The sequence below is a fragment of the Mastomys coucha genome, unplaced genomic scaffold, assembly GCF_008632895.1.
Source record: "Mastomys coucha isolate ucsf_1 unplaced genomic scaffold, UCSF_Mcou_1 pScaffold23, whole genome shotgun sequence".
NCBI lineage: Eukaryota > Metazoa > Chordata > Mammalia > Rodentia > Muridae > Mastomys > Mastomys coucha.
The window spans coordinates 52690083-52716024 of record NW_022196906.1 but is presented as its reverse complement, the minus strand read 5'-3'; the positions used below and the strand labels follow the sequence as shown (position 1 = coordinate 52716024).

Below are 25942 nucleotides of genomic sequence, written 5' to 3'. Positions count from 1 at the left end.
TTAAAAAAAAAAAAAGGTAGAGAATCACACACACACACACACACACACACACACACACACACACACCAGGAGTCACTATTCAATACTAAATTGTAGCCTCCTATGTAGACTTACATAAACCTACCCTTGGTCTCCAGACCAGACATACTGATTGGGTGTTTTAGAAAGTCCTCCCTAAACCTGAGGCCCTGGCTATAGTTATTATGAACTCTGGTACAGGCCTGGTAAAACAACAGCCCCAGAGATGGGGAGTTGTAGCTCACCTCTTCCAGGAAGGCTGCCCCGGCTAGCCCAGCTCACTGGATCCATTAACTCAACCTCCAATGTAAAACCTGTGTGCATTGTAATTTGAGGAGGGAGTGGTCTCTAGATTTACTCCCTTGGCTTCTGTGTGTGTTCCAAGGTCATTGTGATGGCAGTTCTAGGGCCTTGTGACACATATCTAGCTGGATTTGTTCAAATGTGAGAAGTCAAGAGAGGCCCAGTTCCTTTGGGGAATGCAACTCATCTCTTAAAAGGAAGTCCCTTTTCCCTGGCTCCCTAATCACTAGGGACGAGCTGGATACAGGACACTCCAAAGGCAGCAAGAGAGGAACATGACCACCCTTTCTCCAGAAAACAGCCTCTCTGCCAGGCGGTCAGCCACCTTCATTCTGGTATGTTCTTTGATTTGAAATAAGGTCTCTCTGTGCTGCTCAGGCTGGCCTTGAACTTGTGATCCTTTTGCTTCAGCCTTCTGAGTACTGAGATTATAAGCATATGCCACCACACCTGTCTGACACGTGTTCATCGGTCCCAAGGGCCTACCTCCCACCCTCCGGTTCATAGTGGGACTCTTTGTCCCTGCTGAATATGAAGGCTGGCCATGGAAGGGGTAGCAAGGACCGTTTCCCTTCAACAGCAGCCATAGGTTAGACATTACATCTCTCTTTACCTTATTGGGGGGTGGGGGCTAAGAAAGTCTTAGAACTCAGTATGGCTTCATCCCCAACTATGTCATTCTAAATTTATTGAGTTTTAGAGTTGCAGCCTCTGGCTGAGTTTTCTTTGGCGCTTTTGCCAACAATTTTGGTATGTTGCCACCAGGTGGCAGGAGTGCTTCTGTTACTCGGTCCCAAGCCCAATTAATAAACTATTCCAGTCCACCTGAGTCATGAAAATTTTCCATGCATTATTTTTCAAAATCATAACTAATTACAGTGACCTTAACCAATCTTGAGACCCATTTGTCATGTGATTAATAGGGCGATACATAAAAATGCAAAATGGGCACTTGAGGTTTAAATGTTACACGTTTATTGTAGATGATCACCAAGCTTTGAGTATTACTTTCTATATTTCTCCTGTTCTCCAAATTTAGAGAAGGCTAATACTAATAATAATGAATAGGCTGCCATACAGTGTGTACAGATGGTGCTGTAAATGCTCTGTTGTAAATGCTCCTTCTCGTCCCAGCCCTCTGAGATGGGGTGTGATCAGGCTATTATCATTTGATGAGTGAGAAATAGATCTTGGAGACTTCAAATCCTGACAAGCAGTTATCCAGTCAGCAGCAGAGCTGCCCCCCAGACCCAGGCAGTGGGCTGACCAGTCCTCCTCATTGATTTGTGAACCCCCTTGCGTGGAGCTGATTGACAGCGTCCAGGAGACCTTATTTCACAAAGGCCGTCCATTGTCAAAGCCGCCTGTAACTCCTAGCACCCCGTTTCTCAGTGCTGGTCCAGCAGATAAAGGGTGTGTGAGTGATTAAAGAGAGGTGTTCAGTCTAGGGAGATGCCTCAGCCCTGAAGCACTTTTCTTGTAAACATGAGGGCAAAGTTTGGATCCCAGAACCCCTGTGAAATGTTGGGTGGGTATGGTGGTTCCCCTGTCATTCCAGTCTCAGAAGGCAAAGACAGGGGATGCCAGGAGCAAACTGACTAGGAGAACTTAGTCATATCAGTGAGCTCTAGGTTTGATTGAGAGACCTTGCCTCATTAAATAAGGTCCAACAGGCAATCAAAGGTGATTCCCAGCATCAACCTCAGGCCTTCACGTGTACTCATAATATGTACACACATATGTACACACATGCACGCACACACACACACACACACACACACCACTGACAAACAAAGGGAGCTCTTAGCCCACCCGACCTGCCGATAGAGAAACTGACCTGCTTGCAGTCGGCAGCTCACTGTTGCTCTTAGAGTCAAATGTTTTCCTACTTCCGGGTACCTGGCTCCTCATTCAGCCTGTGAGCCACAGCCTCAGTCACCCAGGATACTGTTAGGAATGCGTCCCTGTAGGCTGTTTCCCCAAACTTTCTGAACCAGAAAGCCCTCAAGTGATTTGTATACGGATTTAATTTAGAGTCCTGTGTCTACACATTCAGGTATTAAGAGAAAGATGGGGGCAGCTCTGGCCCCCTGTTGGGTTCTGTCCAGCAGCTCATGTCTCTCTGCAATGTGGCATTTCAAGATCCCCTTCTCTTCAGCAGACACCCTGGGGAGAGGGCTCTTTTGCTCCTCCCACAGCCTCACCCTTAGTTGTTATTTTGTAAAGGTTTTCCAGACCCTGTCCTCAGTACTCATACGCAAGTGTGTGGCACACAAGAGTGCCTACCACACATGGGCCAGGCATGCACATATCTCCTCACCTAAATATTCCGGCAACCGGCTGCTTTATATTTTCAGGAAAGATAAAATAGAGCACACGAATTGAAAAGTGGCACAATCGGGCTGGCGAGATGGCTCAGCGGTTAAGAGCACTGACTGCTCTTCCAAAGGTCCTGAGTTCAATTCCCAGCAACCACATGGTGGCTCACAACCATCCATAATGAGATCTCTGACGCCCTCTTCTGGTGCGTCTGAAGACAGCTACAGGGTACTTACATGGAACAATAAATAAGGAGCCGGAGTGAGAAGAGGTCCTGAGTTCAAATTCCCAACAACTACATGATGGCTTACAACCATCTGTACAGCTACAGTGTACTCATATACATAAAATAAATAAATCTTTAAAAAAAAAAGTGGCTCAATCATAGCAAAACATAAAATACATTAAAAAGGAAAAATAAATATTTATACTCCTTAACTTGCAAGAGAATCACGGTAGCTTTTTGGTTTGGTTTTGAGGCTGGGTCTTATGCATCCCAGGTTAGCCACAAATTCACCACATAGCTGAGAATAACCTTGAACTTCTGGTCCTCCTGCCTCCACAGGTTTATGGAGTCGAACCAGGCATGTAGTTCTGGGGATCAAACCTGGAGCGTCCAGTGTGCTAGGCAAGCACTCGACCAACTGAACTACATCCCTAACCTCAATGACTAATTTTTTTTTCTTTAAATTTTATGCATATGGGTGTTTTGGCTGTATGTATATCTGTGTATCACACATATGTCTGGTGCCCAAGGAGGCCAGAAAAGGGTATCAGGTACCTGGAACTGGAGTTACAGATGGTTATGAGCTGCCATCTAGGTACTAGGAATTGAATCTGGGTCCCCTACAGGACAGCAGCTGATGCTCTTAACTGATGAGCCATCTCTCAAGCACCACTGTTGTTTTTAATGGAGGGTGTTTTCTTGGCATTTTCTTCAGCATTTTTACTATTATTTATTTTGTTGCTGTTGTTCTTGAGGTGGGAGTCTCACTGTGTAGCTTCATATGGCTTGGAAATCACTACGTAGGCTGTAGTATCCTTAAACTCAGAGACGTACCTGCCTCCCAAGTGCTGGGTGGAATTACAGGCATGTGCCACTGTGCCCAACCTTTAGTCTTTTTAAAAGCATACATACAAGTTTATGTGGTACAGTTGTTATGCTATGTAACAGACACAGTATACAAGTGGTAGTGAACCCTGATCCCACTGGACTAGAGATCCCAGCAGGCAGATGAACACCGTGTACAGAGGGACACCTGCGTGTAGATGGACAGCGCTACTGTCAGACCACAGACTACATGGAGAGGCCCTACTGGTGGATAGGGAGAATGTCAGGTTTCAAACTGTGTACTCTGCTTTTTTTTTTTTTTCCTGTTAACATTGTTCATGCCTTGTAAACATGATTTTCTATGCCTCGCCGTATTCCATAGTCTATATAAAACATTGCTTACTTAATTATTCCCCTATTGCAGAGCATTCAGAGTACTTAACATTTTTCATTTGGGTAAGTTACGTGCAGTGAACATTACTGTCCATCCTGGATTTTCATTTCCCACTTATTTTCAGCAATTCCCTCTGGGTAGAGTATTCTAGACACAAGTCAGAAGCTCTGAACTTTGATCCCTCACCAAGTTCCGAGCCTAGCATTTGAAAACCACCTTACATTAGAAGGAAAGCCCACAGACTCCAACAAAGGACTAATCTGGTTGTTCTTACCAGGAGAAGAGAAAACCCCCCATTGACAAGGCAGAATGGGACAGCTTCTTCGATGAGAACGGTCACTTGGCCAAGTCACGAGACTTCATTTGTATTAACATCCTGGAAAGGGTATGGTCCCCGGCTACCCTCAGCCACGCCCTGGCACTAGGGGGTGACCCAGAGGGCAGGGATCAGGCAAGGGACTGGACAAAGCCACTGAGTAGGCATCTTAAGAATCCATGACCTCCATGCCCAGGGTCTACACCCCTTCGTGAGGACAGAAGCCTGGAAGTTCCTTACAGGCTACTACTCATGGCAGAGCTCCCAAGATGAGCGGTTCATGGTGGACAGCAACAGGAGGTAGAGCTTTCCAGATCCTCTTTCAGTGGATAGTTGTTGGGGCTTCAGGTGGCATGGAGAGTGTGTGGGGGTGGGGTACCCTCTTAGCCTAAAGATTCAGGTTTCTTCTTCATATGGATTCCTTATTCTTAGAAGATGGTTGATGCTTCCTGCACAGGACCCACACACAGTAGGTGTAGCCAGGTTTAGGCTGGCACCTCCTCTGCAGTTCCATTGTCAAAATAAGTCACAGGTGGGGGTTTGTCCCGCTTTCCCTTATCACCTTACTGCCAATCCCACGCTTCCCGCACAAAGTACCCGTGAAGGGCCCAGTCCTCACTTCACCAGCTGCTACCCTCAAACCCCAGCTGCCTCCTGAGTCTAGGATCTACCTCTCTGCCCTGTCAACATCTGTTCCCAGGGCCCAGTACGGGCTGCTCCTGTCCTCAGGTTAAACAGTCCCGCAGGTGTACTGCTGACATTTCAAATAGGAATCCCTTTCCTAATCCTGGCTCCCCGCCACCCCCATCCCAGAACCTTCCATCTGACCATATCAGCGGCCTGAGGGACTGTCTTAACGTTAAGCTTATCACTATTGTGATGACGCATCATACTCAAAAGCAACTTGTGGAGGAGGGGGTCTTATTCCATAGCTTACAGCTCTACATGGCAGCCCATCACTGAGGGAAGTCAGGGCAGGAACCTAGAGGCAGGAGCTGATGCAGAGGCCATGGGGGAGTGCTGCTTACTGGCTTGCTGCTCACATCTTGCTCAGTCTGCTCTCTTTATAGCAGCTGGGACCGGCCCAGAGATGGCCCCTCCACATCAATCATTAGTCAAGGAAATTAGTGACAGGCTTAGGCACAGGCTGATCTCTTAGGGGCATTTTCTTAATCAAGGTTCCTTCTTCTACAATGACTCTAGCTTGTGTCAAGTTGATATAAAACAGACTCCCAGGGAGTCTCCGACAGCTCAACCACTCTACCAGAGCTGGGTGTTCTTTTGGACTCCCTCTGCTCTTGGCTCATTCATTCACTCTTTCTCCCCCCACCCACATTGGTCTCCCCTATTATTTATTTCCCAAATCCACCCTTGGGCCACTGTAATTGCTTAGAGGATAAAGGTACCTGCCACCAATCTTGATGATCTGAATTCAATCCCATAGTGGATGGAGAGAGTGGACTCTCATAATCTGTCCTCTGACCTCCACAAGTATGTGGCACACAGACACAGACACACACAGACACACATACACACACACACACACACACACACACACACACACACACACACACACACACACACTGAATAAATAAATGCAAAAGCTCCATCCTTGCTTCAAGGCCAAGAGCAAGCAGGGCACTTCGTCTAGTGCGCCCTGATTGACTGGAGAATCTTAGTAGGTAAGTAGCAGGCAGTTTTTGAACTTGGAACAGTCTTAGGTTTGGGAGAGAATTCAATTCAAATTCAAATTCTAACAGTAACATTACACTCTTGAATGAACTTCCCAGCTTAAGGTCTAGTCTCATCCACTGTCAAATTTGGGGTCACAGTACAGTTCACAGAGTGGTTACAATGACCTCATTATAGGAACAGGCATGTCATCGTGCACAGGGAAAGAACAGCTATGGTTCATATTGGTGGGGATGCCACCCAAAGCCACTTCTGTGACCCTGGGACTTCGGCTCGCTGAGCCTGGAGCCTGCGGAGAGCACACTGGGGCAGAGACCTCCAGTCACCTTGCCTTTGGCTCACTGCAGGCCTCACCTGTCTATGTGAATGTTCAAGGTGGGCTGGGTCCTAGTGATCCCACAGTGGATTGCTTCCTTCTTGGAAGTGTTCATCTAGGGGTTGGGGTCTGGAGCAGAAGCTGAGCTCAGCCCCAAGGCAGCTCCCAGCCAGGATATAGAAAAGACAACTCCACAAGGGACCATCAGACAATAGTCCAGGACAGAAGGGATGCAAGTGTCAGACCAGGTACAGAAGGCCTAAGGAACAGCCCACGTGATTGCTGAGGCAAAGTGCCACAAATGGGGGGTTGACAATAACAGATATTTTTTTCTTTGGCCTTCTGGAGGCAGAAGACAAGGCTGCGTGCTGGCCTCCTGGGAAGGCACTAAGACACAGAGGTTCTCCACGCCTCCAAGGAAACTTCCTTGGCTTGAGGCTACATCCATTCACTCTCTGCTTCAGTGGACACATGCCCTCCAATCATGTGTGGTATGGTGTGGTGTGGTGTGGTGTGTGTGTGTGTGTGTGTGTGTGTGTGTGTGTGTGTGTTTTAAAAACAGTTGTCATTTATAGGTCCCCTAGAAAATCCAGAATGATCTCATCTTGAAATCCTAAAAGACTTCCTCTATAAATAAGAGCATGTTACAGGTTCTAGGGGTTACATTTAGGATATGACTTTTAGAGGCCACCAGTCCATTACTGGACTGACTAAATAAATTTCAGTCTTCAGCATGAGTCCTTCCAACTGAGGGGGGGGGGATGCATGCCAGAATTGTCCCTACTCTGCAGATGAGGAAACCGAGGCTTAGAGAAGGGAGGGTGACATCCCTCTGCAGATTCTTAAGTGGTGGCTCCAGGGTTTCGGGTGCTATAGGGGGACCTTAGAGCTCACCCCACATTAAGTTGTCTCCACACTGTGCCAGCTGCATGTTGGAACCCCTTGCTCAAGGCCACTCAAGCTGAGATGGGCGAAAGCACTGCAGGTGGGGACCAGGTGGGCGAGGCTCTCCTATTACCCTAGGGCTCAGCGGCAGCTGCTGCCAAACTGTCCTCTTCTGGAAGAGGAAGGGCCACCTTACTTAGCCCCAATGCTGTTCTCTCAGGAGGAACTATAACTCCTTGTGCCAGATGTATGAGAAAATCCAGCCCCTGCTGGAAAACTTACATGGGAACTTCACAGAGACTCGGAACAACATCGGTGAGCAGAGGGAGGGAGGGCTGGGCAGGGGAGAGGCCAGGAGCTGTTCATGCCTTTTCCTAGTCGTTTCCAGGCATAGGTGGCCACTGAGGCTTAGCAGCTGCCTCGATTTTGGCCTGGAATTTCCCTAGCCAAACCTGGGTCAATCCACTCGCCCGCACCCATGGGTATTCCTAGGTGTGCTATCTCTGTTGCTTTGCCTTCCTCTCCCCACCCCTATGACTTTGAACTAAATCAAATTGGATGGGAGAAGCGTTTGGAGGAGAGGTGAAGCTCGGAACAGCCGGATCTGATGATGAATTGAGTGTTGGGGGCTGTAGCCCCCTGTCTTTTGTAGCCCCCTGCTAGGGGTTTGTTTTTTTTAGGTCCAGTCCTTTATTGAGGAAGATGAAGTGATCCTTGCTTTCTATGCTGAAGATGACTGTCACTTCCTGTCCCTTGCTCTAATCTAGCCTACGACATCCAGAAGCTGTACGATAAAGATCCCCTGGGTAATGTGCTTGTAGACAAGAAAAAACTGGAGAAGACCCTGCTGCTGAGTTACGTCTGCAACACAAAGGCTGGTGAGCTGGGGGTGGAACCCGAGCCCATGCTGGCCGGCTCCTTCCTGGACCCTGGCCCATTTGCCATCCTTCCGGGTGCCCTCCTCACAGAGTACCAGCGAGGCTTCCATGACATGGTGATGCTTTTCCAGCTGATGGTGGAGCACGACCATGAGACCTTCTGGCTCTTCCAGTTCTTCCTGCAGAAAACAGTGAGGACTAAGCCGGGCTCAAATCTCCTCCTCCCTACCACCCATCAAGCCCAAGGCACTGACAGCCTCAGACACTTCCTCCAGCCCCCAAACACCCTGTAGGTCAGCAGGTGAACGGTAGAAGCCTTAGAGTTCACCCAGAGGGCTGTCCTGGGTCCCACTCTTACCAGGCCTAGTGGTGGCATCCTCTGCTGGCCTTTCACAGATCTCCCTTCTGATCCCTGATGGCTCCCCGGGACTCCAGAATACAGTCCAGTAACCTTTGTCAGGCCTCCAAGGGCACCTTTTTGTTTCTGACTCCTCCCGTTTCCCCTCACCCTCCAATGATCTATAGTTCAGACCCCCTGAAGGACTCAGTCGTGAGTAGATGCACCCTACTTCGCACCCAATATTACTATTTGAAAAGATTTCGCCACCTTCTAGAAGCTTCCTACAACCCAGCCTTTCTTTGCACCCCTGCAATAGTATGCTTGCTGAAGTTTTCTCAGCTCTGACCTAGTCACTGTGGTCACTGCCACAGGCTGGACATCCTTGCCGCTCCGCCTCACCCCTATATGTTAAGATGCACATGAATACATAGCTACCCAGAGATGATGTACACATAGCAAACAGGTGCAGGGGCACACACACAAATCAGAGACCACAAACACACACACACAAGTGGATGAGCCAGACATGTGGCCTCTCAGAGTTAGGACAGAGATGTCGGCTTTCTTCCATGATGCCCTCAAGTTGAACTAGGAGGACTGACCCTTGGTTCCATCTTGTACAGGAGCACAGCTGTGTCATCAACATTGGCGTAGGCAAGAACCTGGACATGCTCAACAGCCTGATCACTTTACTGGACCCTGAGTTTGCCGAACACCTCAGTGAGTGGCCCACAGTTATTATGACTTCTCACACCAGCAGGTAGGCCATGGGAGGGCCAGGGCCCAGTCTGGCAGACATACTCAGGAGGGGAGGACCTATGTGGAGGAGCCTGGGTCTGTGATGCTAAACCTATGCTCCAAATGGACATTTTCATGTTTCTATGTCTCACGTGCTCTGTCGTGTGGTGGCTTAAGAACCTACTTCTCTCCCCACAGAAGGGAAGGGCTCGGGAGCTGTGCAGTCCCTCTTCCCATGGTTCTGCCTTTGCTTCCAGCGTGCCTTCAAATCCTTCGATGATGTCTGGAGGCTCTGGGAGGTGAGGTGAATGAAGCTGGGGACACTTAAGGTAGACTGTACCCCTCCTGCGTTAGGAGAGAAGCTGCAAGTTTTCCTGCCTCCCTTTCTTCCTGGTTTTGGATGACAAGCTGTGATTTGGAATTTAATTAGGTCATCAACCCTACTCCCGCCTTGCAGGAGAATGCTAGAGCATCTGTCCATCCATTGTGATGCCAGACTCCACCGACCTTCTATAGGGCAGTTAGCAGAGGCACCTGCAGCTGCTCCCACCCTCCTCTGCTCTCTGCTGTCTTTCATTGCCCTTGCTTGGCCTTCCCTTCCTCTAGAATGCTGGCTGGCTTCTCTTAGAACCTGCTTCCCTACAAGGCGGGCCCCAAGGACCCCTGAAGTCTTCCACCAACAGTCCCTCAGGCCAGCAGCAGATGATCCTCCTTAGGAACAAACCCACCACCTGTTGCTGTCCTACTTCACAGCTGTTCCTGGCTAGAGGGTCCAGCCCAACTGCCAGCCTGGCATGTACTATCCCATAATGCCACTCCCACCTGGCTCACTCTTTCATCCTGGATTGCCAACCTCCAAGTCTAAATTGAATATAGCACCCCTGCCGCAGATTTTTTTGGGAAGCCCTGGATTGCTAAGCTCTCATTCAAATTCTGGTTTTTCCATATCCTTTTCTGGGTGTATGAGGTCTGTGGACACTTGCTGCCCCCAGGGTATCCTGGTCTCAGGCAACAGAGTTGAAGCCTGCTGGCTGCCCACAGGTCCTGCTGACAGGGAAGCCCTGCAGGAACTTCCAGGTGCTGGTGGCCTACAGCATGCTACAGATGGTGCGTGATCAGGCGCTGCTGGAGTGTATGAGCGGTGACGCCATTCTCATGGTGAGAGTGCCCTTGGCCAGATTCCCTGCCAGCTTAGAGCTTGATCCCTGTACCCATCTCACAGAAGGCTGCAGGCCCATGGTGCTCTGGTTTGTGGCCGCTTTTGCCACCAGAGGATAGCAGGTGATGAGAGTGAAGTGTGGAGCTCCATGCTGATGGTTTTTAGAATAGCCTTAAAAGCCCTGCAACCATGACAGAGGCTGAGCTGGTTTATCATCCAAGTAAGCATGTGAGGAAACTGAGGCCTTGAGTGGTCTAACCACTAGACTATACTGCCTTGACATTACCCCTCGGCTGTGTAGCAAAAGAGCCTATGCTTTTCAGGTGAGACTCCAATTATAAACCAAGTCTTCCTTCGGAGCTTAAGACATGTAGCGGAACCCCCAGGGTTTCCTAGACACTCATGTGAAGGCCATGGTTCTCATACCCCCAAAGCATACACCGTGCAGGTACTGTGGCAGGTTGTGGAGACCTCAAGTGCTCCCCAGTCACTGCTGTCAATAGTAGCTTTCTTTCCTTTGTGCTGCCTATGCCCAAAGTCACAAGGAGAGGTATTTGCTTACATACACACACACACACACTCACCATGCACATGTATCCCCCTCCAGGCCTGCAACAGCCTTATCGACCTTGATGCGGATGAGCTGATCTCGGCTGCCTGTGTGGTTTATGCTGAGCTCATGCAAAAGGAGGTAAGCTAACCAGTGGTTTGTCCTCCTCCTTTGTCATCCTCCTCCTCTTCTTCATTCCTCCTCCTCTTCCTCCTCCCTCTTTCCGTCCTCCTCCTCCTCCTCTATCCCTCTTCCAAGAAGCCTTCCCTGCCCATAGCGTTCACACTTACCTTCAGAGCCACCCTGGGCCATGTTCCTTCCCACCAGCCTATAAGAAGCTGCTCTGCATGGTCTTCTCACTATTGATATCCTCGGGCAGTCTGATTCCTGGGCTCACAGCCTTCATTTCACATTCCCTATGTCCTTCCCAAGGGGTCCAAGTACAGACCTAGACCTCCAGGGACTCAGGAGAATGTCACCAGCTGGACAGAGTGGAGAGAGAACAAAAATCAGATAGTGTCTTTCTATATCACACCTTCCTGGCTTTCCTTGCCCCCAGGTTCCTCAGCCATTAAAGGAGTTCTTTCTCTAAGGACACCGACACTCACAATGGACACATGCCCTGAATGGACTGAATAAGGCAACTCTGCGGCTATGGGGTCAGGATCAAGTCCAATGAGTACTGGGGTGAGAACATAGACAATACAGCCCCTTAGAAACCACCTCTGGACTGTTGGTTTGTGGTGGTCACCTGTCTCCTTTGACCTTGGACTGCATGATAGTTGAGACCAGAGAGTAAGTGAGCAGACTTCTGTGAGTCTAGGGAGAAGACACACTGAGACAGGACTCGCGGATCTTCAGAGATGCAATCAGAGAGCAAATGGGCAGGGTAGGACAACTTTGAGAGCCTCCCAGACACGTGTCACAGACAAGAGTGAGTATGCAGGGATCACCACACTTGAGACTCGAGCTCTAAGGGGAGAGGAGCTCTGGCCTTTCCATCTGTCCTCACTACCCCCTTACTCTCAACATAGCCATCAAATTCTCTTGCATGCCCCAGGCTTCTCACCATCTGTGGAAGAGCCAACCCAAAGTCCTGGCCATTAGGCCGTTCCTCTCCTGGTCTCCAAGTCCACCTCATAACTTTGCCTTTATTCCTTCACCTCCAAGGGTCTCCTGATCTAAGCTGAGCTTCCTAGGCTTCCTCATCCTCTCTTGAGACTGCATTCTAGCCCTTGTCCAGGAAACTACTCTCTCTTGGAGCAAGAGGGACATGTGTCCTAGGCCATAGTCCCCTTAAGTTCCATGCCCAGCCTGCCTAGGCTCTGGTGAGCCTTCATGTCAGGAACCATAGAGAAGGGGATGGACCCACAGAGGGGCTAGTGTTGACTGGGTATCTCAGAGTTGCATATTGGCACGCACGCGCACACACACACACACACACACACACACACACTTACTTACTTACAGGTACTACATTTTCCAGGGAGGACTGTGGGGCTATGGGTTTTACAGCAGACCCTGGTTCCTGGGGTGAAGTACAACCTTCCCTCTCCCGGCTCCAACTGAAAACACCTCATTTCTGATGCCAAGATGTCCGTCCCAGAGACAGTCTCTCAGAGAGTATTATACCTCTCTGTCTTCTTCTCAAACGACAGTCCCCCATCCATACCCAACTCTGTCTCTTAGCTGTTGTTTTTGATGGAGGTGGAGATGCTGAATAGAGGAACCCAGTCTTACCAGCTGGGTTTTCTTTGCACAGTTAAGAAAAGAACGTTTGCTAGCAGCAGAGCATGTGGGTAAATTCATTTGCTGTACTCTCCTTAGCTCTATGTTCTCAAGACAAGACAATGTAGATTAGCATTGTGTTCTTGTTTTGGTTTTTGTTTTTTTGTTGTTTTTGTTTTTCCAAATAACAATATGAAGTAAAGCATTTTCCTGACTTAACCTTGGCACTGAAACCAGCAGTTTCATTCTCTTTGGTGGCCCTTTGGCTTGGCAGTGTAAGTTAGTCTATTACTTTTAGTTTGAATATCTACACAATACTACCCAGATCAAGAGTAAAAAATAAATAAAAATAAATAAATAAATAAATAAAATTTAAAAAAAACCTCAGCATTTCTAAGACATGACTCCAACCTGTCTTTCTTTTTTAATATTTTTTATTTTTAATCATGTGTGTATGTACATAAGTGCTTGTGTGTGGATATATGCATGTAAGTACAAGTGCCCAAGGAGGCCAAAAGAGGACATCAGAACCCCTGGATCTGGGATTACAGGCAGGTATGAGCAACCCAGCATGGGCGCTAGAAACCAAACCTGGGTCCTGTGCAAGAGCAAAGTGCACTCTTAACTACTTAACCAGAGGCATCTCTTCTGAAAACCTGTTTTAAACATCACTAGAGATGTTGGCAAGATGGCTCGGAGGTTAAAGACCTTTACCTTCAAACCTGACAACTTGAGTTTGATCCCTGGGACTCACATGGTGGAAGAGGATAACTGAATCCCAATAGCTGTCCTTGCTGCCTAGATGCTGTGGTATGGATAAGTTCACCTTACACATACACACACACTTTTAAATAAACAGAATGTTTTTTTAAAATCACTGGAGTCCCATGGTTACAGTCTTTTCCCCTTTGGCTAAAGTAAGGGTGCTGTTCCCAGAGCCTGTCCCTCTTGAATTTCACATCCTTCCTAACAGATCCTCTGGCCTACTAGAGAACGTGTTTGAAATCTCTGTAATGTCTTAAAGATGAGAGGGTTCAAGCACGGACAATGAACAGTCCAGGTATAGAAAAAGACTAAGGCTGGGAGTAGGACATGAGGGAGGTCAGAGGCCCTATTCAACTGCCACACTCCCAGGGGGCTAGCAGGCCATGGTTGAGACCTTCCTCTCTTGCTTGTTGTATATAACCTGAGCCAGGTATCTGTGAATTCAATCAATTATATCACCCAGTGGCCTTCTCCTAGTAAGGTCTGTGGAGAAGCCCTAGTGTCATCACACCCAAAGTCAGCATCGTTAAAGGACCTGCCTGTATTTGGTATAAAAGGTTACTTCAGTACATACTGAGTAGTGTATTGATGTGTTCAGACTTCAATAAAATACCTCATCCCAGGCCATCTGTAAAGAGAAATGTTTGGCTATTACCCTAGAAGCTGGGATGCTCCTGATGAACTAGCTTGCTTCCATCTTGGACTTGAAAGCCATCTTATAGTAAAGACAAAATCATGTTTTGATGAAATCTGTTTCTCAAGGATTGGGCTATGCCTCACTTGTAACCTTAACTACAAATGGTTCAGTACTGCCTGTTCCAGAAAATGGCAACCATGTTGTCTCAACCAATTCTTTCTTTCAAAAGGTTATTATAAGGCCAGGCAGTGGTGGCACGTGCCTTTAATCCCAGCACTTGGAAGGCAGAGGAAGGTGGGTTTCTGAGTTTGAGGCCAGCCTAGTCTACAGAGTGAGTTCCAGCTAAGGATACAGAGAGAACCCCTGTCTCAAAAACAACCAAAAAAAAAAGTTATTACAACCACCTGTTGTCATGACATGATATGTCGACCACATGTTGTCCCACCTACTTGCCTGCCAAATCCCCATTTGGAAACCCTGAACTATAAAAGCCCTTATTTTCCCCTGAACTCTCGAACTCTATCTTAAGGGGAGGCAGCCTGTGTACATAAATTAAAAAGCTTGCGTTAACTAATTTGACCATGATACTTTGGTCTCTCCTTGCATCCTTGGGACTAAGAGTACCAATACAAGGTGCTGACTGATTAAGTATGCGGTGTGTTCCAGACATGGCAAAGGGGGTAAGGGAATCTCCCTTCAAACTCCTGTTTAGCTGTTTATTTTTGTTGTTGAGACTGCCCAGGGTGACTTGGGACTCCTTATGCAGCTTAGGATAGCCTCAAACTTTTTTTCCTCTGGCTTGTACCTCCTCAGTACTGGGATGACAGACGTGTGCACCAAGCCTGGTTTATGCAGTGCTGAGAATCAAACACAGGGCCTCATGAACGCTAGGAAAGCATTCTACCAGTGAGCTCCGCTCCCAGCTGCTCCTCTTTTCATTAAGGTGACAACCCCACACATAAGGGTGGAGCCCTCACGACAATGGCAATCATGTCTCAGGAGCTCTACCTCCTCACACTTCATAAATCCCACTATGTGAACCTGAGGGGACACCAACACAGACAACAGTATTAATTGGGAGCTGCCTGCTGTCCCAGTTCCAGCTGTTTGGATGAAAGCAACACAAACACTGTTCCCATGGCCCTCAGAGTTGAGTGGGGGCCCAGGTATCACTACAATGACAGTCTTGGGGCTGTTTCTGGTTTACCTCAGGGTCTGCTAGCCTCCATTAACAGATCTGGTCCTCTCCAGGCCAGTCTCTCATCTCAAAGACCACCCTGTGTTCAGAACTTGAGGACCCACAAACAGGCTGAAATACTGAAGAGCCAGTCTGTTCAGGGGCATGCAGGAGGCTCCACCCATCTTCCCCTTTCCTTCTTTCCGCCAGTTATTTCTTCAGTAAATTTGGGGAAAGCCCCCAGGTAGCCATTATATCAAGTTCAGGCTCTTTGGATGGGAGGGGAGGGGCTGGGTGGATGCTGGGGGCAGGGCTAGGCTGGGGCCCAGGTGGGTATGCATGACTGACTAGGTAGAGAGGTAGGGTAGCCTGTCAGGAGAAGACAGCAGGAACATCAGTGTGTGGCAGACTGTTATTCTCTTCTGACAGACACTGGAGCTTCCCCACCTCTCCACTTGGAGAACTCCCCAGGATCATTCTAGAAATAAGCATTTCAACTTTTTTCCTGAACTGCCACATAAAAGAATCTCTTGGAGGTGGGGGAATTAATAAGTATCTAAGTCTTAAAGACCTGACCCTCACCTGCAGTGATATGCAAATCGTACCCAAACACCCACAGTGCAGTATTCAGAGGCTGGAAGTAAATAGATGCAAATGTATGCAACAATTATGCAAACAAGGGCAGCCCCAGATTAATAGCCCCCATCCTTCAACGAGGCAGCAGCTGTCTCTTCAGAGGTAAGCATGGGTGGCAGGGCCAAATGAACTCCTGTTGGAAGCATTCTGAGGAAGGGTCAGCTCTCAGGTCAAGAGGGTGGATTGTTCACACACCTGGCTTGCTGATCCTCTGCTCTGAGTTTATCATCCTGGCAGGATGTTTCCTGGTCTTAAGTCTCAGGGTTTGGGTTTTTTTTTTGTTTTTTTGTTTTTTTGTTTTTAATGTTTTATTGATTCTTTGTGAATTGCACATTATGCACCCCAATCCCACACATCTCCCCATCTTTCCATATCTGCCCTCCACCCAAAGAAAACAAAAAATAAAAATAAGTAAAAATAAAATCTCACCATGGGAGCCACAGTGTGTTCATGGTGTATCACACAGTATACCCTTTAGCCCAAACAGCTTTACTTGCGAATGCTCATTGCAATGAGTCATTAGTCTGGTTCCAGGCCTCTGGCTTCTGCAACACTGTCCTCACCAGGACTCCTCTCCTGTTGTTGCCCTGTGTCATGGAGATGTCAAGGACCAGCCCCTTCCCATACTCCAGAAACTCATAGATAGGGAAGATGTTGAGTGGATCAATTCATAGCCCTGGATCTGGGCCTGGATGGTAGCTGAGTTGGTCATCCTGCCAGCTCTCCTATCCCAGGACCACCAGGACTAGCTCCTGCTTTGCCCAAGCGAGGGACAGGGCCAGCTCTCAGGCTCTCACACCCTTGGGGCTGGCTCTCTTGTACCCATTCCGTCAAAACCAGTTCTACTTCACTGTCCAGGTAAGATGTGGGGCTCAGTTTCCTGAGTCCTTCAGCCAGTGAGGAACGAGGCCAGCTCTCCCAAGCTTCTTATGCAGGGGACAGGGCCAGCTCCTCCTCACCCCTGCCCTTAGGGCAAGTTTACCAGCACCCACATCACCAGGGCCAGCTTCTTCTGTGCTGCCCAGGGAGGTGCAGGATGGGGTGCAGGGAACACTCCCTGAGTACAGTCAGTGAAGGGCAGGGCCAGCTCTGTGTAGCCCTCTAACATCAACATGGCCCCAAGGAGGCAGTCCAGACCAGGGACAACCACAAGACCTTTGGTGGTAATAGTGACCATGGACCCTGCCAGGGGGTCCATAGGATATCCACAGACACCTGCAGCTGCAAGGCCACAGACCCAGACAGGGCCAGGACACCACCATGGCCTCAGGAGGCAGCCCCCACTACTTATTTCAGGCTCTTCCTCAAAACCCTCACATCTCCAGTTCCACCTCTCTTCATAGTGCACTGACCATGCTGCTTCTCTTCCTCTCCCATCTCACCACATGGTAGCTTATTATGGTGGTGGGCAGAGGCCCTCTAGGGTGTCTTCTGTTTGTCTGTGCCATGTGGTGGTGGGCAGGGGCTTGAGTCTCCGTTTCAATGCTAGAAGCTGTTGTGTGACACTATTCCTAGCAAGCCAAACAAACCTATTCACCCCAGATAGGGATTGCTGACACACAAAGTAAAAAGATACCACAAAAGTCCAATGAGTGTTCCCAGGGAGGCACGAGCAAATGTCTACTCACCCTCAATAAGGAACTGATGACAGACCAAAGTAAGGAAGTTCTTTTGGTGAATCAATGAGTTTATTGGAAGTTCCTTATGGAAGGAAGTGTGGATGAGCGATTACTTACAGGGGCAGAAATGACTCGAAGTCAGCTGTATCACCAACGTCCACCCCAGCATGGGTGATGAACTCGTGAGAACTGGAAACCTGGAGCCCACTGCACAACTTGCAGGCAGCAAAACAGATTGGAGAGTATCTCCTCTAGGTAGACTAGTTGGTCTGAGCCTCTTCTGGGCAGCTCAGCTTATCTGAGTGTCTTTTAGCAGTCTTTACTGTTTACATAAGCTTGGGGAGGGAGGGACTCTAGTTCTTCTGAACAGTTTCAGGGACTTCCTAAGGCTTCTGAGGTGTTCACTTCAAGCTTTCGTGCTGAATGAGGTATTCCATGGGTATCATCATGATCTTCCATCTAAGAAGGAATGTTTTATCTGGGAGGAAACTGCTGCGCAGCAGGCTCTGGACTCTGGAGGAATGGTAGTGTTGACTGTGATGGTGAAGGTGATGGGTAAATGCAGAGACAATGGTGGGCATAACAGTTGGAAGCACAGATGGTTGTTGACCATGGTCATGCCATTTTGTAAAACTCTTCCATCTTGGTTAAACCATGACAATTCCTGAAACCAAAGTAATCTCTTTCCTAGAACTAAAGAAACGTGTTAATCTAGATTCTTTCTGTTTCTACCCTACTGACCACCTCCCCAAGCCCTAGCAGCCAATAACAAGAGGTGTTTATCGATCACCTGACATTCTTTTCTTTTTCTTATCCCACATTCTTTAACCAGCCTTATTTCCCTAGGCAGCCCTAGTAACAGCCAATGTGGACTCCAAAGTGAAGATTTTCAGTTCCTTTTCCTACTACCTCTTCTACTCTTCGACTTCCCCAGTCTATAGGTCTACACCCCAGACAACAGGTCTGATTTTCTTACAGCAGAGACCTCTCATTGTAGGTCTCTTACCTGATAAAGCCAGTGCTATCACTAAATTGCTCACTCTCTTCTCTGTCTTTTCTTCTCCCCAAGCTTACGAAGTCCTTGATTTGAGATGGTTCAATACAGTTCTTAGTTTTATAATGGTGTAAATGTGATACACACACTGTTGAAAGCATAGCTCTAAATATTGCTTTTTTTTTGTTTGTTTTTACCTTTGTTCTGTTTTTCAAGGCACTAAAGATTGAACCTGGGACTTCATTCATGCAAGGCAAGTGCTCTATCACTGAGCTATATGCTCAGTTCTTTTTTTTTAAAGATTTATTTATTATTATAAATAAGTACATTGTAGCTGTCTTCAGACATACCAGAAGAGGGCAGCAGATCCCAGATGGTTGTAAGCCACCATGTGGTTGCTGGGAATTGAACTCAGGACCTCTGGAAGAGCAATCAGTGCTCTTAACCACTGAGCCATCTCTCTAGCCCCAGCCTTTAAAAACAAAAAACAACAGCAAAAACAAAAACAAAAACAAAAAACAAAAAACAAACAAACAAACAAAAACAGGGTCTATCTAGGTCACCCAGGCTGTCCTTGAACTTAAAATCTTTTTGCCTCAGTTACCCAAGTAGGTGAGATTATGTGTCTTCACCAACAGACCTGGCTGAATTTTACATTTTTGTTTCTTCTCAGGCTACCCATAGGCCTCAGCATCCTCTTCCACTGCATCCCACCACTGTGATGGTCCATACATTAAATGTAGATGCCTTTTCCCATTAGGACGTTTCCAGTTCATGAGGCTTGTCAAGGCGGAGGCCCATCATAAGCTGAAGAGTGTGTGGCTAAGATGGCCTGGGTGGAGGTGGAGGTGAAGTTTTTGGTGGCGGTGGTGATGTGAGCAGTAGCAACGGTGACCACAGAGGTAAGGGAAGGTTGGGGGATGGTAATGGGCATGAGAACAAAGGCAGTCCTGGCACTAGCAATAGTAACGGAGAGTAGGTGAAAGGCAAGATGCTATGGGCAAATGTGCCAGGGCAGGACCGTGGGGAGTTTCCTCCATCTTGTAGTCTTGCTGAGGTCATTTTTGTTTTAACTTGAATCTGATCTCCTTGATGGAGGAACTCCATGGAATGTTACCCAACTCTATTCTGGGAACCCAGGGTCTCGGTGCACCAGCTAACTTAGCTTCTGGTAAAATGCTTGCTTGCCAAGCAGGATATCAGGATGTGGTTTGGTTTTGACTTACCCTAAACACTTGGCACTAGACGTGGGTCCTGAATACCTGAATGCAATCCCAGCCAGCTGGCATAAAGACTTTGGATTGGCTATAAACTGTGTTTGAATGATCACCTCTAGTGGGTTTCCTCAAATACAAAGAAGAGATGATAGAAGTCATGTTAGTTGTCACCATCATGGAAAGGATGTCACTGTAAGTGTGAGGAAAGTCATGGTGAAGAATGGCATAGCACCTGATTAGTCTCATGACGGGGCCATCTGAAGGCTCTAGACACTGACGGTATGGCTTAGTCCGAGCTCAAAGGCCCTAACCATGGAAGTCAATGGTGTGATTTATTCTGATGCTCTAAGGCTGAAAACCAGAGGTCATGGGGTAAGTCCTAGAGACTGAAGACCACTGAGCCTGCAGTTCTGATGTTCAAACCAGCAGGAAGAGTCTAGCTTCAATAGTCTAGTTGCTACCTAAAGCTAGCCATCACAGCCAGATGACACTTCAGGAGTGTCTCCAAATCATCCCAAATGCAGTAGCAGAGGACCTCTCCAGAACCAGTAGATTCCCACAGTAAGGAGGTACTTACTGGCTCTCATTTCTGAGAAACCTGAGCGACATTCTGCAAAGCGTAGTTCTCCTCCACCACAAGCACCAGACTCCACCCCCTGCCAGGAGCTTTTGAGAGTCACTGGGCCATCCTTACCCAGTGTAGAACAGAAGGGAGGAAACCTAATTGCCTGGGTAAGAGCTGCATTGGAGGTGGGGAGAAGGAATCTATTGGCATCTGCCTTTTAGGAGTATTCAACCTGCTTTGGCTGCAGACGTGTTGGGAAGGGCGCTTAGGGAAAATGCAGTGTCAGGATCCCATGGACTGTTCACAGCCCCAGAGCCCATGAGTAGGTGCAGTAAGGACCATGTCTTCTCCCATACCGTCTTAATCTACATGACTTCTTTCCCTAAGACTGCTGCTCTCTCTGTGTATGTCTCTCTGCCTCTGTCTGTCTCTGTCTCTGTCTCTCTGTCTCTCTCTCTGTCTCTCTGTCTCTGTCTCTCTGTCTCTCTCTCTCTCTCTCTCTCTCTCATCTTCCTTCCTCCAAATCCCCCCACCTCAATATTTCACTATGACAATAAACTTTATCTTCAGGGCCCAGATGGTGGCCCACTTCCCCGGGGGTGGTTTGAAGAGAGCAAGATCCTAGGGAAGGGCTGTTCTTCCACTGCAACAGTCTTAGCCCTGAGCACAGGGCCATAGGGAGATGCTAGCTACTGGCCACAGTCGGATCAATGTGGGTCTAGAGATGAAAGCAAGTTTCTACAACCTGTTTCCCACTATGAGAACCCATTCAAAGGTCTCTCTGATGCCTTTCAAACCTAAGACTGGCTATGCTCCACAGAAACAAATACAAAAAAACAAATACAATTTAATTATAATATTTAAAAAGCAAAAAGAACCAGATATGGTGGGGCAGGCCCACAATTTCAGCTTTTGGAGGACTGAGGCAGAAATAATATGTCAGCCTGGCCCAGACAGCAAGACCCTGTCTAAACAAAAAGTAAAGAGAAAGAAATGGAGACATTTATTTAATCCAGAATATACAAAACATTATTTCAACAGGAAATCAATATAAAATCACCCATAAAATTTTGATTTTTTGTTTTTGTTTTTTGGGTTTTTTTTGGTATTTTGTCTTCACAATCCACACCTGTCATCTTCTGGCTTCTGGTGCTCATCCTGATGGTACTGAGTGTCCTATAGGCTGGTGGCTCTCTCACAAGTCCCATAGCAGCTGTGGCCAAAGGGTCTGAGGGACTTGGGGTTTATGATCTGAGAGCTGAGCCCTTAATTTGCCCATTACGGTTGTCCTCCTGGGGAAAGAACATGTTGGTTCTAGGTCCCTAGCTCACAGTTGGGTGCAATCCTACAGCGGTTTCATCTTTTTTTAAAAAAAAGATTTATTATTATAAATGAGTATACTGTAGCTGACTTCAGACACACCAGAAGAGAGCATCAGATTTCATTTTACAGGTGGTTGTGAGCCACCATGTGGTTGCTGGGATTTGAACTCACAACCTTTGGAAGGGCAGTCGGTGCTCTTGCCCACTGAGCCATCTCACCAGCCCCCAGAGGTTTCATCTTACATCCTGTCCAAGTTCAGTCCTAGGTGCCATCCAAGATGCTAATCTGCACCCCCAGAGCTCCTCACCCTGGACTGCATTCCTCCTGCTTAACAAGGAAGGCCCTGGGCCCTACAAGAGGCTAAAAGGGAAGTTAGGTAGCATGATGGTGTGAACAGGTATGACTTGCACAGATTCATGTGTGTGAATACCTGGCCCACAAGGAATGGCACTCTTAAAGGATGTGGTCTGTTGAAGTAGGTGTGGCCTTGTTGGAGGAAGTGTGTCACTGTGGGGGTGGGCTTTGAGGTCTCCTATGCTCAAGCTATGTCTAGACAGTCTCCTCTTTGCTGCCTGCAGATCAAGATGTAGAGCTCTCAGTTCTGTCTCCAGTACCATGTCTGCCTGGACGCTGCCATGTTTCCCACCATGATGATAATGGACTGAACCTCTGAAACCGTAAGTGAGCCCCAATGAAATGTTAGCCTTTATAAGAGTTGCCTTGGTCACAGTGTCTCTTCACAGCAACAAAACTGTATCTAAGACAGGTGGTACCTGTGGCAGGATTTTCCGTGTCCAATTAGTTTAAATAGTAGTGCAGCAGGAGGCCTGTGATTAGACAGGGAAAAGGGAGGCAGAGCTAAGAGTTGGAGAGACAGAAGGGAGGAGAGAAAGGAGAAAAAAGATGGAGGGAGAAGAAGAAGATGTAGATTCCTTGTGGCATTAAATAACCACGGGTAGATATGATTTCATAAAGGATAGAATAATTGGGATAACTTGTCTAATTCAGGTGGGCAGCCTTTATCATTATCAATTGGCTCTGAAATTATTGTATGGGCATCTTGTGAATTGAGAATTTATTGATACATAAATCTGACTGTTTAATTATAAGCTTCTAGAGTTTTGTTTCAATGGGTTACTGGAATGTGGGAATGCTGTCCACAGGGAGTTTATGGCTGAGAAGGAACTAGTGGCTCCAGAGACAAGCAAACCAGAGCTGGGATTACCACGACCAGTCGCTGCAGGGGGTGGGGAGGGGGGGTGGGGGTTGGGGGTGTTGACAGCCACAGGGACAGAGAGTTGCTGGCAGCAGTGCGGAAGTCTGCTGGTCTTGTAGAGTTTTGTTTCTACCAGGCTACTGGGTGGGACAACTGACCGAGGGCTGGGTGGTTGTTGCTTGGGGCTGGTGTGGCAACAGCCCGCCAAGGGAACTTAGTGAGTTGGGTACAGACATTTCAGGAGCTCCAGGCCAGAGACCACCGAGTTTAGAACACCCCATGGGAGGCCTGTGGCCCCCCTTGACAGTCCTTTTTAATATTTCCCAAAATAGGTACCAAGAAGAGGGTAAGAAAGATTGAGAGCACGACCATATGGCAAAGATATAGATTTGGGGTGTAGAAGGCAGGAGATGACATAGGGACAGAGGGGAGCCTAGGATGAGAAAAGAAGAAACTATTAGATGCTCATTTACCTTCTCACACAAACACATGTGCACAGGCATGCATGCATATACATACACATACACACCCACACACCACCACCACCACACAAAGACACAAACACACAACACACACACACACACCATATATACCACACACACACCATACACACAAAACACCCCCCCACACACACACACCCCACACCACACACACCACACACCATACATACCACATACACACACACACTATATACCATACATACCATAAACATACACAACACATACATACCACATACAACACCATACTCACATACCACACACTACACACACAAACCATACATAGCATACACACAACACATACACACACACAAACACACCACACCACATCACATAAACACACACACACAAACACACCACATTACACACATCACACACCATACATATCACATACACACAGCACCATATATACACACATACCACACACTACACACACAAACCACACACCATACCACACACACGTACACACATACACCACACACACAAACTACACACAACACACACCATACCACACCTACACATTCACCACACCACACACACACCACATACACAAACCACACATAACACACATCACACCACACACCACACCACACACATTACACACCAAACATACCATACACACACACCACACAACACCATATACACACACACCACACACTATACACACAAACCACACATAATATACACCACACACCACACCACACATACACACTAGACACACATGCCACACACCACATACCATACACCACACACACACACACACCACACCACACCATACACATGCACCACACCACACTACACCACACACACACATCATACTATGAACATACACTATACCACACACACACACCACACCACGCACACATACACACACACACACACACACCACCACCACCACCACCACCACCACCACCACCATACCACACACAGAGATGGGGAGGGAGAGAAAGAGGGAGAGGAGACACCAGGATGTGAAGGAGGTTTATCTGGGCACTTACAGACAGGACAGAGGGGGAGCTGTGAAAAAGGTTAGTCGGAAGTATCTACTCTGGTGTGCTTAGAGGTGTGGGCAACAGCCCTCTGCAGATGGCCTGAGGGTGCTCAGCCTAAGGTGAGGCCTTTGTGTCAGAGGTCTATGAAGAGAAGAGAGTCAAGGACTTCGAGGAGGCCAGGCTAGGAGCCAAAGGGCAGCTACCCTGGAAGGGTTTCCATCCTGTGGCTTCTGGATGGAAGGGAGTCAGATGTGGACCTGATTCTTGTTCCCATACAATCCTTACTGCCCTGCTGTGCTTGGTGTGATAACAGCTGAGGGCTAAGCTGAAAGCCCTCAACCCCTGCAAAGCCAGCTTAGAACTCACAGACCCCTGGGAACCCATACAAGACTTGTGTGAGAACTAAACAAAGCTGCTGCCCTCTGGTCACAAGCAGCCCTTGGCAGACAGTGCCCTGTGCCAAACAAAAAGTGCCCAGTGTGGGCTGATGTGGACCCTCAAGTCCTCTCAGTGGCAGCCGAGCAGACAAACACAGTCCTTCATTCCGTTCCCAGAGGTGAGGGAGATTGTACACGGGGTGCAAGTCAAACTTGAAAGCCACAAGCCATCAGCACTTTTTCCTGTTTCTCCCTCTTCCCCTGGACCAGCACTGTGGAGCTAAACGAGATGAGGCAAGGATGGGATCTCACACATGTTAGACCAAGGAGTCCAGAGTATCGGGGGTCTAGACCCAGTTACAAATCGGCTATCACTGTTAGCTTTTATACAGTGTTGGGGATTTGAACTTAGATCCGCATGCTTGCACAGCAAGAACCTCACTCATCTCCCCAGTGCCTGCCCTTGCTTTTTCTATTCTAAATGCATTGATCTGTTATCTGTGGATCAGAGTCATTTCCTTCCATCATCTCAACCTCTTACTGCCATCCCCATACCTCCTGATTTCTTCCTCTACCTTCTTGCTACCTTCCGGCTAGAATTCTTGTGATTACACTCAGGACTCACTTAACTTACCCAAGATAATCTACCACTCTGTTCTAAGATCCTTAACAACCACATCTGAGAAGTCTTTTTGCTGTGTACCAGAGAACAAGTTCTGGGGATAAGGAAGCAGTAGGCTTCCTACTGTGGCCTTTCTCATCCCCTACCAACCATCCTGTTAATACTGCCCTACCAGAGAGATCTCGTCCTACACAAGGACGCATAGAGGGGTTTGACGGTGAATGCCTGCCTCTCTGCCTGATAACTCATTAGTCCTGATAGTGTGAGGCCCCCCACTACTAGGAAGGCATAAGCAGCTTTCCTCCTTTACTCTACATCTCTAAATATAGTGGCTTTTCAAGACCTTACTGCTTCAGGCAGCCTTCCACAGCACAGACAGTCTTCCGCAGCTGCCTCCCTTCTGGGATTGCTCACTGGTACCTCTGCCGGGCACACCCCACAACTTGCTTGGTTCACTTGCCTGACAGCCTTTGCATGCCACCATCTCTTCCCTACTTTAGGTTAGGTCTTTCTCATACCCCCTCCCCCACCATTCTGCTCACCTCTGCAGCTGCAAAGCCTAGTACGGGGTCTACTCCCCTGGAGAGCAGGGGCCTTGTCTGTGTCCAATCAATCAAA

General features: G+C 47.9%; 1 protein-coding gene across 1 annotated transcript; it reads left to right on the top strand.

Moving 5' to 3' along the window:
- Positions 1-439: 439 nt before the first annotated feature.
- Positions 440-11681, top strand: Tbc1d21 (TBC1 domain family member 21). Its single transcript, XM_031345260.1, has 11 exons — positions 440-656; positions 4363-4470; positions 4598-4701; positions 7515-7609; positions 8062-8172; positions 8263-8363; positions 9136-9232; positions 9449-9549; positions 10292-10408; positions 11017-11100; positions 11519-11681. The coding sequence occupies exons 1-11, from the start codon at positions 597-599 to the stop codon at positions 11549-11551; spliced, it is 1011 nt and encodes a 336-aa protein (XP_031201120.1). The 5' UTR covers positions 440-596; the 3' UTR covers positions 11552-11681.
- The last annotated feature ends 14261 nt before the right edge of the window (positions 11682-25942 follow it).

Bases quoted from the DNA above. Each gene is read 5' to 3' on its own strand.
- Tbc1d21 (XM_031345260.1), top strand. From the start codon at position 597: ATGACCACCCTTTCTCCAGAAAACAGCCTCTCTGCCAGGCGGTCAGCC. The intron at 8,173-8,262 runs GTGAGCTGGGGG...CCCTCCTCACAG, and splicing joins CGTCTGCAACACAAAGGCTG to AGTACCAGCGAGGCTTCCAT. The intron at 11,101-11,518 runs GTAAGCTAACCA...CCTTGCCCCCAG, and splicing joins CTGAGCTCATGCAAAAGGAG to GTTCCTCAGCCATTAAAGGA.